The sequence below is a fragment of the Elgaria multicarinata genome, chromosome 3 (assembly GCF_023053635.1).
Source record: "Elgaria multicarinata webbii isolate HBS135686 ecotype San Diego chromosome 3, rElgMul1.1.pri, whole genome shotgun sequence".
NCBI lineage: Eukaryota > Metazoa > Chordata > Lepidosauria > Squamata > Anguidae > Elgaria > Elgaria multicarinata.
This window is the reverse complement of record NC_086173.1, coordinates 6,451,911-6,470,698: the sequence shown is the minus strand read 5'-3', so window position 1 is coordinate 6,470,698 and position 18,788 is coordinate 6,451,911. Positions and strand designations below refer to the sequence as shown.

The window sequence follows — 18,788 nt, the reverse complement described above, 5'->3', positions numbered from 1 at the left end:
GCAAGCTGTCCTCCGGCTGGAGGGTTCGTTTCAAAGAACAAGTAAATATGTTTTTTTTAAAAAAAAAAAAAAATTAAAGTGTGAATTGTGAATAACCTCTTTCCTGCATGGAATATTAACGGTTATACTTACTCTATTCATAGTGCGTCGCTTGCAAAGGAGAGTCTCCTTATTAGAGGAGGGCAATCGCCAGCTGAAACGCACCATTGGGGTCCAGGTGCTCCAAGAGGGTCCACCAGCACAAGCCCCTCCAAAATGATCAGTGATCACAAACTATTTTGTAAATATATTTTTTTTATTTTAAAAAATAACTTTATTATGTTGTATTAAAGAAAAGAAAGAACTGTACATTATAAAAAAAGTATATTACCATGCACTTACAAAAAAAGTTGTTGCAAAGAAAATATAAAAGTGTTATCTCCTTTATTGTACTTATAATACTTACAATGCAGTAAAGCCAAAGTTTTAAAGAGTAACAGTAACACTTTTGTCTTCTAGGCCTTAAAACCCTAACATAATTTTTTTAAAACAAAATTAGAACTATTACAGTAGAACCACATTTTAAACGAAGCATTTACCAACTCCATAAACATTTAACACGTTAAAAGTGGTTAGATGAGTAATATTAAAGTGATGGTAAAAACACAATAGGAGGTTTAATAAGCCTTCTGGGACTTACAGCATCTGCTAAAGCTCCATTAAACTACTAAAGGTAAACGTGCTAAATACTAAAAAAAAAATTACAAGTACAGCAACCCTTTAACAACATCATAAACCAGATACATTAACATTTAACAAGTTTTAGGTTACTTCCACACTACTTTGACAGTTACGGAGAAAACACTAAGGGACGTTTAATCAGCCGTCTTGGACGCTCAGGATTTTCTACACCTCTTTTTGGAGTAGATGTAGCAGATGAGGAATTATTAGACATAATTTCCTCCTTTTCAAGTATCTCATTTACATGCTGAGCAGCAGATTGAATCTCAGCGATTTCTGCAGCCTGGATATTTCTCTGTCGCGCCATGCTGTTGGCATCTGGAATTTTATCAACCAGGCGTTCCAAAATAGATGAGTGATGTGCAATAGAGTTTATCAGGATCTTCCTGTCGCGTTTGTATTCCTCATCTGATTCCAAGGACTTGCGTAAGAAATCATTAAAAAACCTTGAATCTTCCTGCATCATTGCTCTTGTTTTGGCACTTTCTGACGAAGAGTGCTGCATTAACCGTTCAGCAATATCATTTGCTGTACGTTGGGTTTTTCGATTTCTAATCATCGCAAGCCTTGTGGCAGGCGACAAAGTGGCCTGTGTATTTGGAATCCCTGTGTCTGATAAGAAAAAAAAAGGAATTGAAGTTAAAGGTAGTGGTTGTTGGCATTATCATAACTTAGAATATTAATTTCTAAACCCTAAAATATGATGGATGGTATAATGTTAGATTTACCAGTTCCAGAGTGCTGGGATGCTTGCTGTTGTGCATCAGCTGCAGTGCTGCTGGTTGAGCCTGTTTCTGTGAAAATAAGTTGAAAAAGATGAACTCAGTTTCTCTTTCCATACTTCATATGTTCACAATGGTTCATATTATTAAATTGAGGAATATAAATAGTTACAATGTTAATATTCTACATTAGAATGTTTTTTAAAAACACAGTAATAAAAAGTAACAGCATTATTAAATGTGATTATTGCATTGGAAAACATATGATTACTCGTAGCCAATGCTACCCTGGGGAAAACAGGTTTAAAACCCAAAACATTGTCAGCCCATCTTTAACAGATCCAAACCTTGCTCCACAGTAATCGATGCTTGCTCTTGATCTGTCACTGTGCAGCTCATATTTGGATCCGAATCCATGCTGACCTGTTCATCTGTGAGTAGTAAAAAAAAGCAATACTTAATACACACTTCTCCTGTAGGTAAGGGAGAAATATAATATTAACCAAAAAAAAAATACTCACCATTGTAAAGGTCTTCAGTATTCACCGTTTCCAGAGGCACATTTTCTTCTTCCTGTGAGGACCCATAACTGATGTTCGATGAACTTCCGGATGAGCTGCTGCTGCCTGATGACGGCATGGTCCTTCTAATTTCTAAACTTGAGACTACACGCTTAGGTCTCATTGTAGCATCACCCCTGAGAATGCTGTGTAGCTGTGAGAAGTAGGGACATGTGGTTGCATTGTTCCCTGACTTTGCATTGTGCATGATGACTCTGCGGTACTCAAGTCTCATAGCTTTGCTTTTCCTCCTTCACTCTACAGCTGTTCGGTTGTGCCCCCTCTTTTGTAGTTCCTGTGCTATCAATTCAAATGAATCAGTTGCTCCTGAAGTTTTTCTTTCCCCCCATATGTCAAGCAAATCGAGAATTTCTGGGTGACGCCATGAGGTGCCTCGGCCCTTACTGCCACTTGCCATTCTCAGATCTAAGGATTATGAAGAATATTTTTTTTATATAATATTATTAATTAAGAAAGATAACTCTTGCTTAAACTCGTTAAGTCCTTGATTTAGTTATAATGTTAGGTCAATGATCACTTAGCAGAATTGCTAACAGAATGTAGTTTTTTAATATGTCACCAAACATAAAGCAACTTTTAAAAGTATTGCACTTGGAATAACTCTCTTCATAAAACCATTACCTGAAATATGAAGAACTATACAAAAGTAGGTAAAGTTCCTGAACTGAAATATCAGTTCTAAGAGAAACATGTAAACTTCAGCAGCAAAAAAGGAACACTGTGATTTTACGAAAAAGGCATGCAAAAGCTTTATAAGTAAACATTTCATTCCACATTAGAGTGCAATAATCTATGTAGGGGCGGGGTGGGTTTGTGTGTGGAGGGGAGAAACTTAATATTACATTTCAACATCTAGACATTTAAACAGCATCATTTTCTTCTAAAGAAACAAGTAACATTACAAATGAGAAAGCCAAAAGAGTGAACGACTGAGGATAATGTATACCTGCCCCCTCCCCCCTCCCTCGCTGGAAAGCTGAAGAGGAAAAATGGAGGCTGCTTCTCACGCCGGATTTGGGGCTTGCCTATACTAGCCTGCGCTCTGTAAAGGGGGAAAAGGTGGGATATAAATAAATTTTAAAAAATTACAACTGGAAATGGCGAAAGAGGGAAGGCTGAGGAGAATGGATACCTGCCCCATCCCCCCTCCCTGGCTGGAAAGGTGAAGGGGAAAAATGGAGGCTGCTTTTCGCGCCGCATTTGGGGCTTGCCTAGAGTTCATAACCATTGACAAAAAGAATTACAACTGGAAATGGCGAAAGAGGGAAGGCTGAGGAGAATGGATACCTGCCCCCTCCCCCTGCCTGGCTGGAAAGGTGAAGCGGAAAAATGGAGGCTGCTTTTCACGCCGCATTTGGGGCTTGCCTAGAGTTCAGAGCACAGTAGCCTGCTCTCTGCGCCTATACACTATACAGAGACAACGCTGCGCTCTGTAAAGTGCCTATTAAACGAATATGCACGTATGCGCATAGTTCATAACCATTGACAAAAAGAATTACAACTGGGAGTGGCGAAAGAGGGAAGGCTGAGGAGAATGGATACCTGCCCCCTCCCCCTGCCTGGCTGGAAAGGTGAAGCGGAAAAATGGAGGCTGCTTTTCGCGCCAGAATTGAGCTTTGCCTATAGAGTTCAAAGCACAGTTTCCAGCGCTCTGCGGCTATACACTATACACGCACTCCGCTGCGCTCTGTAAGGAGAATATTAAACGTATATGCACCTATGCGCATAGGTCAGAACACTGAAAAAAAGAATTACAACTGGGAATTGCGAAAGAGGAAAGAGTGTACAGCCGCAGAGCGCAGGCAAGTGTGCTTTGAACTCTATAGGCAAAGCTCAATTCTGGCGCGAAAAGCAGCCGCCATTTTCCGCTTCACCTTTCCAGCCAGGAATGGGGGATGGGGCAGGTATCCATTCTCCTTAGCCTTCTCTCTTTCGCCATTCCCAGTTGTAATTCCCAGTTGTAATACCTGCCCCATCCCCCATCCCTGGCTGGAAAGGTGAAGCGGAAAAATGGAGGCTGCTTTTCGCGCCGGATTTGGGGCTTTGCCTATACTAGCCGGCGCTCTGTAAAGAGCCTTTTAAACGAATATGCATTGATGCGCAGAGATCAGAACAAATTAAAAAAAAATTAGAAATGAGAAAGCCGAAAGCGGAAAAGACTGAGGTAAATGGAACCGACCTCATCTGTCCTCGCTCGCGGAAAAGTTTATGATTAAAGATGGATGGTGTTGTTCGGACAGGAAATGTTATCGGAAGAGGAGAGGAAGTCCAAAGGCAACAAACAAAGTAAGTCTGGGGTGCGGGGCGGGGCGGGGAGGAAAGAGCGACTAATTGTTTCACACCTTGGAAAACTGACCTAAGACGGACTAAATAACAGCGCCCCAAAGCCGGGAAAAGGCGCTTTGAAAGTACGCCTGTGTGTCCCGATGAGCTTTGGGGCGCACTCCAGACACAAGCAAGCGATTTCGGAACGACGTGTGGATCCGCCCCGGTTTAAGGTTCTTGTACTAGTGTACAAAGCCCTAAACAACCTAGTTGATTGTCAAAGTGCTGTACCGATATGACAGGAAAATACAAATTCTGCTCCCTTGTGGTGAAGATGTGGTGGAAAATTTCAGTATGGAACCTCTCAGGGAAATTAAATCTAGAGTTGGCATAAATGAAAGTGTGTGTGTGTGTGTGCGTTTTAATTAAAGTTGTATTGTAATTAAAGTTGTAAAGTTGTATTATACTGTTAGTTTTACCCTACCCAGTGCCTGTTTACCCTACCCTGTGCCTGTTTGCTTTCTCTTCCCCTCCTTATTGTTTTATTATGATTTTATTAGAATGTAAGCCTATGCGGCAGGGTCTTGCTATTTACTGTTTTACTCTGTACAGCACCATGTACATTGATGGTGCTATATAAATAAATAAATAATAATAATAATAATAATAATAATAATATTCAGGATTGGCCCAAGAAATTTTGCTACCTTGAGTAAGGGACAAGATGGTGCCTCTCCCCACCCCAAAGTCAACCAGATCAGCAGTTGAACCTTACTTCAACACTGGCAATGGGAGAGAAGCTTTTGTTACACCTGAGGTTGGTAGGCGAGTTTAGGAGGCTCACGTCAGGCCATGCGGCACACACAGATCCCACCACTCAGCATCTGCCACCTGAGATATCTTTCTCACTCTGCTGAAAGCTAGAACATGCCCTGTTTGCATCTGTCAATCATACAGCTCAAAAGTCTTAAAGCATCAATTTATAATTCGTTATCACAAACCTATGAAAATACATGCAGTGAGGAAGTTTTGTGTCTTCCAGTGACAGAGGCCTTTCTACACCTAAGGATTATTCCAGGAAAATGGAGAGATCCTCCCTGCCTGCTCCCAGGATCCCCTGTGTGTCATTTGCATGCACAGGGATGATCCTGGGAATGATCCCTGGGGGAAAAGGCAGGTGTAGAAATGGCCAGAATTTCAACAACTGAAAAACCAGTTTTGCACTCAAAAAACATAAATGCTGGAGCTCAATTTTTGTGATCTTTCTAAAATGTTTGACACAGAATTAGAATGTATTTGTAAATCATCTCAGGGTGCTTTCAGGTGGACACCTCTTAGCACTACTAATGAAAAGGCACTGTGTAGCTATTCTGTCTTTTCATCCTAAATGCTGCTGCTTCTGCCTCTTCTTCTTCTTCTTCTTCTTCTTCTTCTTCTTCTTCTTCTTCAGAAAAATGGTGGAAGAAGTGGTGAGTAAACACAGGAGGGTTACAATGGACCCCCTGGAAAGTTTCGTGTTCAAGGCAGGGAAATTGCATGATAAAAGCCTTGTCTGGTAGCATCCTTAGTCACACACAAAAAACCCTATATCAGTATATAACAAGATTATTCAGAAAAACATAACAGTTTTACTGAATATTCTACAAAGCTATACAATAATTCTGAAATGAAAATTCTACATCTATGGTGATAATGGACTCTTAAATATAAACTAATACAAACACAATAGGAAGAAATGATGTAGATATTTTATAAAAAAACTATGGAAGAAAACAATGTTATAACAAAAATATTAAAGTTTAAGATACATTTAATACTGATGGAAGCTAAGATATTTTCTAACTAATGAAGGAAACAAACTCCATTAAATGATGCTGGCCAAGGAAGGGAGGGAATAAGAATCTCACAGAACTGATGCGTTTCTCAAAGGTGATGCTCAAGAGAAAGTCTGACTTGGATTCAATTAGCAAAGAAATGAATTGTTCTGTGTGGATTTCCGCATTCTGGATCATAAAATTCTGTTCAATTTTAGAGAGATGATGTGGCTTATTCTGCAATTATTCACCAACAAACTGTGAATAATGAAAGTGAAGGCATTATTATTCTACATCACATCAAGGTTAACATGGCTATGCTCGGCATTGCAAATATTAATACTAATATTGGATTTGTAGATTTTTTGGCCTTTTTACAAGTGTACTGCAGCAAAAGTAGTTGTGACTAAGGCTGCAACTCTATACCCTCTTACCTGTGAGTAAATCCTGTTGAACTCAATGGCCGCTACTTCTAGGTAGACATGCACAGGATAGTACTGTAAGTCCCACTAGAAGCAATGGGACTTGGTGAAGATATGCAGCAGAATGAGGTGGTACAGTCTCAGCAGTGGGTGTCCAGCGGCCCTTATGTTATTATTATTATTATTATTTATTTATATAGCACCATCAATGTACATGGTGCTGTACAGATTACACAGTAAATAGCAAGACCCTGCCGCATAGACTTACAATCTAATAAAGTTGAAGTAAACAATAAGGAGGGAAAGAGAATGCAAACAGGCACAGGGAAGTGTAAACAGGCACTGGGTAGGGTGAAGCTAAACAGTATGGAGTCAGAACAAACTCAATATTTAAAAGCTATAGGGAACAGAAAAGTTTTTAGCTGAGTTTTAAAAGCTGTGATTGAGTTGGTAGTTCTCAAGTGTTCTGGAAGAGCGTTCCAGGCGTAAGGGGCAGCAGAAGAAAAAGGACGAAGCCGAGTAAGGGAAGTAGAGGTCCTTGGGCAGGCGAGAAGCATGGCATCAGAGGAGCGGAGAGCACGAGCGGGGCAATAGTGTGAGATGAGAGAGGAGAGATAGGCAGGAGCTAGGCCGTGAAAAGCTTTGAAGGTCAGCAGGAGAAGTTTATATTGGATTCTGGAGTGAATTGGAAGCCAATGAAGAGATTTCAGAAGTGGAGTGACATGGTCAGAGCGGCGGGCCAAGAAGATGATCTTAGCAGCAGAGTGGTGGACAGAGACCAGCGGACTGATGTGAGACGAAGGAAGGCCAGAGAGAAGAAGGTTGCAGTAGTCCAACTGAAAGATAACCAGTGCGTGAACGAGAGTCTTGGCAGAAGAGATATTATGTATCTAATAAAGCACAGCATTCTGGGCAACTCAAAAGGAAGCAGCAGTGAGGTCAGCCACACACAGTGCTGGTGCTCCACTCAGCACTGCTGCATAGCAGCCCCCACCCCCACTTGGAAAGCCCATGGGGGAAACTGGGGAGGGGGTCTACTGAAGGCAGCGGTGAGGGCACTTTATCTAGGACACCTTCAAAATGTAGAGAAGCCCTGAACACTGTGTAAGATTTTGCAGAAGTCAAATGGGCATATTTCAGGAAATGTTAATAATGACAAGGGACCATGTAAAGCAATGGTATGGTTGGTATTATTAACCCAATCCTATGCTCATTTCCTCTATAGTCAGACTGAGTACAATTAGATTTACTGTCAGGTAAGCGGGGATGGATTGTTCCCATTAGTTCAATGCATATTATGGTGCAACCTTATACATGGCTACGCAGCATTTATTATTATTATTATTATTATTATTATTATTATTATTATTATTTATTTATATAGCACCATCAAAATAGCAAGACTCTGCCGCATAGGCTTACAATCTAATACAATCTAATAAATTCTGCGGAATCTAACAAGTTCTGCGGAATTCAGTGGAGCTTACTTCCAGGTAGGCGGGAATAGGGTTGCAGTCTCATTGTAGTAATTACATTCCAGTTTAGTGATTAGAGAACAACTAAAAGCACATCACAGGACGGTTGTCATTCTAGGTGAATTAAGATAAAGAGATTTGTAGTTAGTACGTATACTCCAGATTTAGGGCAGAGCGCTGTTTCGCTTCACCTTTTAATTTATTTTTGTTCAGAATTTCTTAACGTTGATTGATTGCTATACTTTCTCCGCGCGCTGCAATTACCAATCGACATGGTTAAAGTACTAAAAGGATGGGATTTTCCTCGAGCTTTCAATGCATACATTCAGGCAGGCTGTGATTCTGCAGAGTGGTAATCATGGTATCGAGATAAGAAGTAGCGGATAATCTGGTTTAAACCATCAAGATTATAGGAGGCACCCGCAGTCTCGGCACGCGCCCCGGGAATTGCTCATCAACCTTCTAGTACTGTAGGCGCTCCCCATCCTGATTGGTTGCTTCCAAGGCTCGATTCTGGCCAATCGCTTCTCACCGGTTTTTTTTTTTTAGCCGCAGCCAGTGCAAGCGCTCGCTCTCCTGATTGGCCGGTAGAGCGACCCAATCCCCTTTCACCAGGTTTTGCAAGGAAGCCTCACGCCCACTGGTAGGCACTTCCCTTCAATGGCCAATGGGAAAGCTCCTGTGTGATAACTGACATTTCATCCGGGCCATAGCTTCGGAGGAATTGTGTCTAAAGGAAGGGCGGAAGTAGTCGCCGCAAGTAAGGGCAACAACAGAAGCAGGAGGAAGCCGTGAGAGGAAGATGGCGGCAGCGCACCAGCTCTCAGGGTTCTGCGGCCCTTTTCTGTTCTTCGCTGCGGTGTCAGTGCTGGGACATGGCGAGGCGCTGGGCACCTTGAACCTGCAGGAGCTCAGCGAGCTGAAGTACGGGATTGAGATCGGTGCGGAGCCCGTGATGGCCGGGCAGGTATGGCTGGTTGGGCCGAGTTAAGGTGATGGGGGCGGGAGCAAAGCGAAGTGTCATTCTAGAATAAGGGTAGACAGCCTGACGCCTTCCAGATGTTTTGGAATACAACTCCCATAATCTCATACCCTTGGCCATGCTGGCTGGGGCTGATGGGAGCTGTAATAAAAAAATTATTATTTTTTTGAGGGCACCAGGTTGCCAGCCCCTGTTCTAGAAGAAGGACCGTCTCTCGTGTTAAGGCTGTTGTAGAAAACATCATGAAAAAAACTTGAGGCCTGTGGAAGTTTAATATGTTATGGCATAAGCTTTTGCAGTTTGAATCCCACTTCTTATATACGTTACGTATAAATACGCACATAGTTAAAGATGAAACAAAAGACCATGGGTTGCAAGAGGGTCAGCTCTGTGACATTTCTAGGCCAAGCTTGACTGTACAAGATAATTATTGTTATTATTATTTATTTATATAGCACCATCAGTGTACATGGTGCTGCACAGAGTAAAACAGTAAATAGCAAGACCCTGCCGCATAGGCTTACAATCTAATAAAATCATAGTAAAACAATAAGGAGGGGAAGAGAATGCAAACAGGTACAGGGTAGGGTAAGCAGGCACAGGGTAAGGTAAAACTAACAGTAGAAAGTAACAGTAGAAGTGCACAACATTAAGTTTTAAAAGCTTTAGGAAAAAGAAAAGTTTTTAGTTGAGCTTTAAAAGCTGTGGTTGAACTTGTAGTTCTCAAATGTTCTGGAAGAGCGTTCCAGGCGTAAGGCGTAAGGGGCAGCAGAAGTTCCATGATTGCAAGCAGTGTTCATGTGTGTGGATGTGGGGCCTTCAATCTTAGAGAGTTTATCCTGTTTAGGCTGTTAAAAAAAAGCTACAAAGGGTCTTTAAAGATTAACAGGTGTATTGCTTGGCTTTTGGTTTTTATCCCCATTCTCATAGCACAATGGTTGAACACTTGGTTTGCATGCAGAAGGTCCCAGGATCAATCCCTGATAGCTCTAGTTTAAAGGAATCCTATAGCTTCTAATGGGAAGGATTCTCTGCCTGAGACCCTCTGCAGTCAAAGCAGACAATACAGGAGCTCCCTGAGTTCTAAGATTTAAGCATGTGTAAACATCTTCCATCTCTCTGTTGTTTTCCTGTTTATTTTAGACTGTAAGTACCCTGAGTGCAAGACCTGTTTATTTGCCTTTGTAATAAGAATATTATAGAATAATGAGTATGGATTCTGCATAGAAATGTCACAGGCGGTATCTCTTGAGTTTTGTGCTTTGCAACTTCAAACACACACACACACTTTATATTAGGCCATTCAGTTTCCAGCAGAGGCTGTGTTGACTTTGCAGAGATCCTTTTGATCTGATGTAACACAGGCATTACAACTGGAAAAACTCCTGAAAACTCCAGTGGGAAGTTAATTTTCCTAATAATAGACTGGTATTGAATCTACCTGACGCCATATAGAAAAACCTGTTTTGGATTGTGTGGTAGTAATACTAAACCTATGTGGTAACTGGTCATTTATTTATTTATTTATTTATCATACTTATACCCCGCTCCTCAGGCAAAAAAGGCTCTCAGAGCGGCTTACACTTAGCAAAAAATACAGTCCCTGCCCTCAGGCTTACAATCTAATAAAGACATGACACACAAGGAAAAGGAGTCAAGGAGGGAGGGAGGGAGGAGAGAGAAAGAAAGAGAGAGAGAGAGAGTCCAGCAGGAGCAGGCTCCGATGTTACTTCTGCCTGCTCCTGTCTCCTCGGTCCTTCTTCTTCCCCACAGGGCCAAGATGGCAGTTTGCCCTGTGGGGGGGGGGGGGGAAGAGTCCAGCAGGAGCAGGCCCCGATGTTACTTCTGCCTGCTCCTGTCCCCTCGGTCCTTCTTCTTCCCCACAGGGCCAAGATGGCAGTTTGCCCTGTGTGTGGGGGGGGGGGAAGAGTCCAGCAGGAGCAGGCCCCGATGTTACTTCTGCCTGCTCCTGTCCCCTCAGTCCTTCTTCCCCACAGGGCCAAGATGGCAGTTTGCCCTGTGGGGGGGGGGGAAGAGTCCAGCAGGAGCAGGCCCCGATGTTACTTCTGCCTGCTCCTGTCCCCTCGGTCCTTCTTCTTCCCCACAGGCCAAGATCAATTTATCTGTAGAGTTTCTAAAAGAGGCTGTTCCTGTAGCTTCATTTCCTTACAATAAGTACTCTGGAAATAAAAAAATGTTCATTGTTTCCCTTTACAGACAAGTGGAAATAGCTATATTTCCTTTCCCTTCAATCTAGGCATATTGCACCATGGGCAGAGTGGCTTTGTCCACCTCTTCAGTATACTTCATTCCCCCGCCCTCCATTTTGGGGTTTTTTCTACCTTTCATGTTGGCAGTTGCACAATCAAACCCACTAGCTTTATGTATTGAAAGGGAGCATCTATACTATTGTTTCCCTTTAACTAATTCACTGTTGAACATTGGATTAGAAATAGCATTGTGTCAAGTTAACTAAAGGGATGTGGGCTATAATGCTTATAGCGGTGTGTGTTTCAGGTGTTCAGGTTGTAGGATGTACATGAGTATGGTTGTTTGACAATTTAGCATCCTTAGAAGTTCAGTTTCCTCCTCTTTTTGCAGGAACAATGTTTCAGTCTTCCAAAGGTAGCTAAGTCCAGGTGATTTTCAGGGATAGTTGGAGAGAGAGATCAGTTACGCCTTCTCTCTTCCTATAAGCAAAAGGAACTGAGAAAAATATAAACACGTCTATTCAAGTTATGCAACTTGTTTTTTCTTAGAGTAGAATGGAATTGGTTGTTGTTTTTATTCCTAAAGCAGATTATAATCATTTATATGACACAATGGTTCAGATTGCTGTCTATGTCTTTAAAGGAAGTGGAATAATTCATAGAGTTGATTATTTAACCACTTAAAAATAATGGTCACACACAGTTTGCTATACTTACATCATTCCTTAACTACTATGAAACAATGTCATTCTTTTCTGAAAATTAGTAATCGTTCATTATGATTAATGACTTCTGTTTCATTTCGTGTATACTTGCATAATAATGGTGTTTTAAGAGGCTGTACAGTTGCTTTTCAGCTTTCATACTAGATAACCCAAGGATAGCTCAAACGGTCAATGTCTTTAAGTGTTTAATTAAATAAAGCACCTGCCATTATTATCAATGTTGGGGTGGGGGGAACATTAAATGCATTTATGGTTGTAGTTCAGCGGAGGTTGTGTCTTTTCCTTTTGTGTGTTTACATTTATATTTCGTTTTATCTGCTAAATAGCCATCAAGGCCATCTATAATTAAAGGGAGCACTCCTATGGCCCCTAGACAGCTTCTGAGGGTCCATAGAATATTTTGGATTCCTGGATCTGTGGTTGGAGACAGCACCATTCCCAGGGGCCATCAAGGCCATCTACAATTAAAGGGAGCACTCCTATGGCCCCTAGACAGCTTCTGAGGGTCCATAGAATATTTTGGATTCCTGGATCTGTGGTTGGAGACAGCACCATTCCCAGGGGCCATCAAGGCCATCTACAATTAAAGGGAGCACTCCTATGGCCCCTAGACAGCTTCTGAGGGTCCATAGAATATTTTGGATTCCTGGATCTGTGGCTGGAGACAGCACCATTCCCAGGGGCCATCAAGGCCATCTACAATTAAAGGGAGCACTCCTATGGCCCCTAGACAGTTTCTGAGGGTCCATAGAATATTTTGGATTCCTGGATCTGTGGTTGGAGACAGCACCATTCCCAGGGGCCATCAAGGCCATCTACAATTAAAGGGAGCACTCCTATGGCCCCTAGACAGCTTCTGAGGGTCCATAGAATATTTTGGATTCCTGGATCTGTGGTTGGAGACAGCACCATTCCCAGGGGCCATCAAGGCCATCTACAATTAAAGGGAGCACTCCTATGGCCCCTAGACAGCTTCTGAGGGTCCATAGAATATTTTGGATTCCTGGATCTGTGGTTGGAGACAGCACCATTCCCAGGGGCCATCAAGGCCATCTACAATTAAAGGGAGCACTCCTATGGCCCCTAGACAGCTTCTGAGGGTCCATAGAATATTTTGGATTCCTGGATCTGTGGTTGGAGACAGCACCATTCCCAGGGGCCATCAAGGCCATCTACAATTAAAGGGAGCACTCCTATGGCCCCTAGACAGCTTCTGAGGGTCCATAGAATATTTTGGATTCCTGGATCTGTGGTTGGAGACAGCACCATTCCCAGGGGCCATCAAGGCCATCTACAATTAAAGGGAGCACTCCTATGGCCCCTAGACAGCTTCTGAGGGTCCATAGAATATTTTGGATTCCTGGATCTGTGGTTGGAGACAGCACCATTCCAGGGCTCTCCAGCCTCCTTCCCTCCCCCTCCAAAGTGCCCCAGGTAGATGAGCAAACAACAGCCCATTGAGTGAAAATGCAGAGCAAGGAGGAGCATAGAGTCTCCACCTCTCCTCCTGCTCTTTGTTGGAGGGTTGTGCACCTCCATATTCACTCTAAAACAGTAAAAATCTGCAACAATAAAAACAAGAATATTAAACACTTTAAGAACTGCACATTTTAAAAGGCTAACTTGGAATCTGAAAGCACCCTTTCATCAGTGCCTGCTGGGGCTGCAAGAAGTCTGAAGTTCTGCCTTGGCTTTTAGCTTTTTCAAAGACCTTCTTGGCTTCGTGGCATCTTTGTCAATTGTGATCAAATCATAGCAATAGGCATCCAAGCCCTAACTCCCTTTTCAGGCCCCTATTGAGCTTGTATGCTCCTGCTTCACTTCCCACAGCCCATATTCTTGCCCTTTGCAGAAATCGTGGCTTCATTGGCAAGATGCCTCGGTGGGTGTATGTTTACTGCTCTGGCAAGAGTTGCATCATTGTACCTGAGGCTTGCACCATCTGTGCTGTACATGACCCTGGGGAAACTGAGGCTTTACTCAAGGTGGTTCGAGCACGCCTACCATTGATTTCTTTTGTGGTTTGAAAAGTGCTGCCTTAACTCTGCCAGAACCACATGGCTCCTTTGCTTTTTTGGGTTCTTGCTATATTCTGGAGAGGGAAAGCACCCGGGCCATGGAGGGTCTGGCCTTTCTCAGGGCAGTAGGGTTGCTTCTGTTACTCCTACTGTACAGCTATAAATCGCTAAGGAATTGCAAGCAGCAGAGGTGGATTGTTTATGAAGTGTGATCCAGGATGTTCTGTGGATAAATATTGATAGGAGAAAGGACACTAGTGGGTTTCCTTTTGAACGGAACTTGCTGCTTTTGTTATGGAGCACTAGACTGGGGTTCAGAAGACACCTTAAACTTCGGCTTTAACCATGGTGGTTAAGCCAGAAAGCCAGGTTGTGGTCAGAAGACACCTTAAACCGTGGCTTTAACCACAGTGAATAAAGCAAAAAGCCTTATTCACCATGGTTAAAGCCATTGTTTAAGGTGTCTTCTGAACACGGCCTGGCTTTCTGGTTTAACCACCGTGGTTAAAGACATTGTTTAAGGTGCCTTCTGAATGGACCCAATGTGAGCTTGCTGTGGCCATCAGCTGCTCCAATGTCTTACTTAAGAATCATTTAGTTGTACAACTTTTAATCTAGTTTTGTCAGTCAAGTGCAAGATGCCATACTCCCAATCATGTTTTTGACTGGCAGATGGTTTTAATTTACATACATTGCTCCCCTCCCCCATCCCCACCCTTCACTACAGTATTCTTTCTCTTCTCTGCCTTTTCTTCTTCATTTTGTCCATCAGGATTCGGTTCACCGCAGCCTATATTTGCATTTGATTGTGCACCATAATCGGGCGTGGGCTGCTTTCTGAGGGAGGCCTGCTCTGAAGGAGGGGTTACAGGAAGGCAGGGAGGGGATGTGAGACGGCAAAAGTTCAAAATGGGGAACAGGGGAAAGATGCAGGAACATTGCTGAAAATTTCCTTTGAGATCATGTTTTCCATTCAAGCTTGGTATACACCTAAAATAATTTCTGAAAGGGAGGTATAAGTTAGTTATGTGTTTCATAGGGTCTTAAAAATTCGGTTAAGTCACTTGTAATGAGAAATTACTGAAGAGTGAGACATCTATTGTCTTGCAGCCAGATCCTGTGGAAGCCTGGGTAGGATTGCTGCTGTGCCAGAATTTGAACTGCACATGTTGGCTCAGGATACTGTGTGGGTGTCAGTTCACTGCAGCAAAATCACATCCCATTCCTGTTAATCTATAGGTACTTGAACTATATGAGTAGGGACAATCACATGCAGGGCTGATTTAAATTGGTTCTCTGAAACGCTCAGTTTTAATGATTTAAATCATAGTTTAAATCACGAGTGAGGAAGATTCTATTTAATAATCATTTTTAGTAGAAGTACTAAACATTATTGTGTCATATAACCATAATACATATTCAGAGATTTAGGTTTCATTAGAAGGTAGTATACACTGAACAATTATTCCGAATGGTTTCAGATTAATTTTCATCAAAAAAAAATGGGATGATAATTTAGTCATTTTAGTACTAAATCTTGTGAAGTCATTCAGGAGATAAACCAGCTACAACAATTGGGTTCAAAGCACCTGCATGATTGGAACCACCTACATGATTGTGGTAGTCAGCTGCTTACCATAGAGATGTGGAATCTAACCACAGGGGACTGGCTCCCATGTGGTTAGTTGTATGTGCATATCAGATCTGTTAAATATTTCCAAAATATATGTCAAGAGATCTGTCTACTAACCCATTTCAAAAAAAAAAGTACCCTACCCCACACACCAATAACCTCAGTATAGTTTGATGTTATTTTCAGAGATCTGGGACTTATTTCAATGGTTAGATCATTAAGAGAAATCACATGTTTTGGAAATATTTGTCTGTGCTAGTCTTATAACGTAGATAGAAGCACACTGTAATTTGGTATAAACTGCAGAATGTTAAAATCGATGATCACCACTCATTAAAACAATCCAGACATGCACAGGTGGGGGCCAGGGGAGAATTGACAGCCATGCTCCTCTGCAAAGGCATATAAAGCCACCTTTTCAGTGAAGAATCAGCTGTTTGGGGCTAGAAGGTATGCAGTTTTGTTGTTGATTTGACTTGTAATAATGTGGTGATGGTTTTTCTAGAGCAGTGGTTCTCAACCTTCCTAATGCCGCGACCCTTTAATACAGTTCCTCATGTTGTGGTGACCCCCAACCATAAAATTATTTTCGTTCTTCTCTACACGATCCATTGTCATGGGATGGTTTGCAAATGAAAATAATACATAACAATAGCTTTAATAATACAAAAGATGATACATGACATAGTTCAGTCAATACAGTTTCCTAAGACCATCAGAAATATGTGTTTTCCGATGGTCTTAGGCGACCCCTGTGAAAGGATCATTCGACCCCCAAAGGGGTCCCGACCCACAGGTTGAGAACTGCTGTTCTAGAGGATCCCGACGTCAAGATTTTTGTTTGTTTGTTTACTATTCCGTTTTTGTATTGTAACGCTACTGCAATATTAGGGTTCATAGTGCTGATGTTTCATGTCATATAAATACTTTAAAAAATCTTGACTAATAGGCCACGTTTCACATAAGGGGTCGTTTTTCATTAGTACTAGCGTAGATGTATGTCTCTCTTGCTGGGTTGTGTCTTGGCTCTGAGAAGAATGCGCGTGCAGTAGAAATGGATCTCGCCTCCTTTGTAAAGCAAGTGGGAGAAAAGGAGGCTCCCAAATAGCCTTAGCTGTTGCCTGAATTCATCAGCATCGAAAACGTAACCATCCGGTTCTCCTGAGATGGTTGCGACTGTTCTATGGAGGTTTCCCTCCTTGCGAGGGCTGAATCCTGGGATCCTGCATGGTAAAGGAAAGACGGGTGCTGGCAGGCCATTCTAAACAGCTCGGGGTTGCAGAGTGTAAAATGGTAGCCTCCGAAGTGGCGGATCAAGATATCTTAATTTGGGCTTGTAAATAGCCATTTGCCTAGCCGCACCTTGCCACAGGGAATCCTATGTATCCTTGCAAGTAAGTCCCATTGAGTCCCAGTTAAGTGTGCATAAGACTGTCACCCAAGAGACTCTTCGAAGCGATTAAGTAGGGGAAGCTCTGTTCATCTGTTTTTCTTTGGGGATGACAGTATGCATGGGCTGATCATTTTCGTTGGGTTCATTTGCAAGGCTGACTTTCAAGGCTGCTATAAATCAGGCGTGAGTGGAAGATAGGTCTGGAAGTATTGGAAGATCCAGTAGATTAGCATGTATACTTGCAGTATACTGGCAAGGATTTATGACTGGCAGTTAACGATATCAACAAAATGACCCCCCCCACCCACCCATCCACCCTAGATTATACTGATGAAACGAGGAGAGAGCTTGGGGTAATCACGAGTGCATTTGGGTGTGAAAGGTCTATGAGCTCCATTCAGTTCTAAGACTCGGTGCAAATGCCTGGGCTCCAAATTCTAACTGTATGTCTTTTGGACCAGGCTCAGGTTGGCAGATCTCTCGGTTCTAGTAAATAACAAAGAGCCCACAAGCCTAGAGTCTGTCCATCGATGCTATAGGCCGTACAGGTGCTTCCTCCTTTTGTAAGAAGAAGTGACACTCTGACTTTGCATGCAAGTTTGCCCCAGCAGGTCTCCGCCAACTTCAGATTCAGTCCTGGGCCCTTGCTACAGGAATCAGTCTGCATCCCAGCAGTGTTTTTTAAGCTGTGTGCCAAATGCACTGGGGCGGGGCGGGGGGGGGGGAGCGTTGGAGACTTATCAGGGGCTCCTTGTGTGCCATCGCCAGTCTTCCCTTGCCATACATAGGTGCAAGAGTTGCTGTACACATTGGGGGTGCGTTTGCAGTTTGCATGTGGCAACAACTGGACTCGGCCAGCCTTGGCTGGCATTTCCTGCAACTGACAGCGTGCTCTGGAATCCTTTGCAGAGATTCTGTGGCAGTTGTGGGGTGTGTGTGTGTGTGTGTGTATGTGTTAGAATGAAATTCCAGAATTTTGACATCAGTATTTAGAAAGACACAGTCATGCCTTCTTAATTAAGGTTTGACAGTTAAAAAAAGGAAAGAAAAAGTATTCTACCATTATAGAGGTGTAATTGGGTGGTGGTCATTCTAACGTTCATAAAATTGAAAATGTTTCACCAATCTTCCTGAAATTTACATGTGCCAGAAAGAAATGTTGGTTTTACGTACCCTGAAAATTTCAAGAAGATTGGTGAACGATTGAGGGAAGGAGGGCAGTTTAAAGTATAACTATGTAAAGGTCACTCTGGAATTGCAAGCCACAGTCTAGCTCAGTGTGGTTTCAGTCAAGCTTTGAGAGAGCCCCCCTACCCCCCCGTGCTTAGAGGGTTCTATTGGCACGAGGGCTCAGAGGATACACATACTTGCAATCTAGTTCTCCGAGAAGCAAGCAAATGGAGGTTGGGGAGACTTCTTGCATCCCTTCATCGTAATTCCCAGGCCCAGGTTTGAGGTTGCTCTAAGCAAAGTGCACTCTGGGGGGGGCCTCCTCTGTTGGTGGGGCCCTGCAAACTTTCCTGGCAGTGGCTCGATGCAGCTGCGTGGCACCAGAATTCCTTTAAGGTGCCCCACAGAAAGCCTCAGTGGTGGGCCCTGACAGTTGCCCAAGGCTGACACATGCTGATGCTGGTTCTGCTAACTCCCAGCTCTGGCAGGTTAAAGGCTTTGGCCTCTTTCTATTGCCCACGTTTCCTCTCCCTCTGCTGGATCTGAGGCAAAGGCAGGAGTCATTCTGTCCCAATAGTTTTTTGCCAAAGTAAAGATCCTTTCCTACCTTGCCGTCCCATTCCGTTTCTTACTCCAGGTGTGTCCATTCACTCAATAT

General features: G+C 42.8%; 1 protein-coding gene across 2 annotated transcripts in view; it reads left to right on the top strand.

Annotated features, from left to right (window-relative positions):
• The first annotated feature begins 8,764 nt into the window (after positions 1-8,764).
• The window catches only part of OS9 (OS9 endoplasmic reticulum lectin), a 52,784-nt gene continuing 42,760 nt past the window's right edge, over positions 8,765-18,788 (top strand). For both annotated transcript variants that reach the window (XM_063119191.1, XM_063119190.1), the window contains exon 1: positions 8,765-8,966. In XM_063119191.1, the coding sequence (XP_062975261.1) occupies positions 8,802-8,966 (165 nt within the window). In that variant the 5' untranslated portion in view covers positions 8,765-8,801. The remainder of the gene's footprint in view (positions 8,967-18,788) is intronic.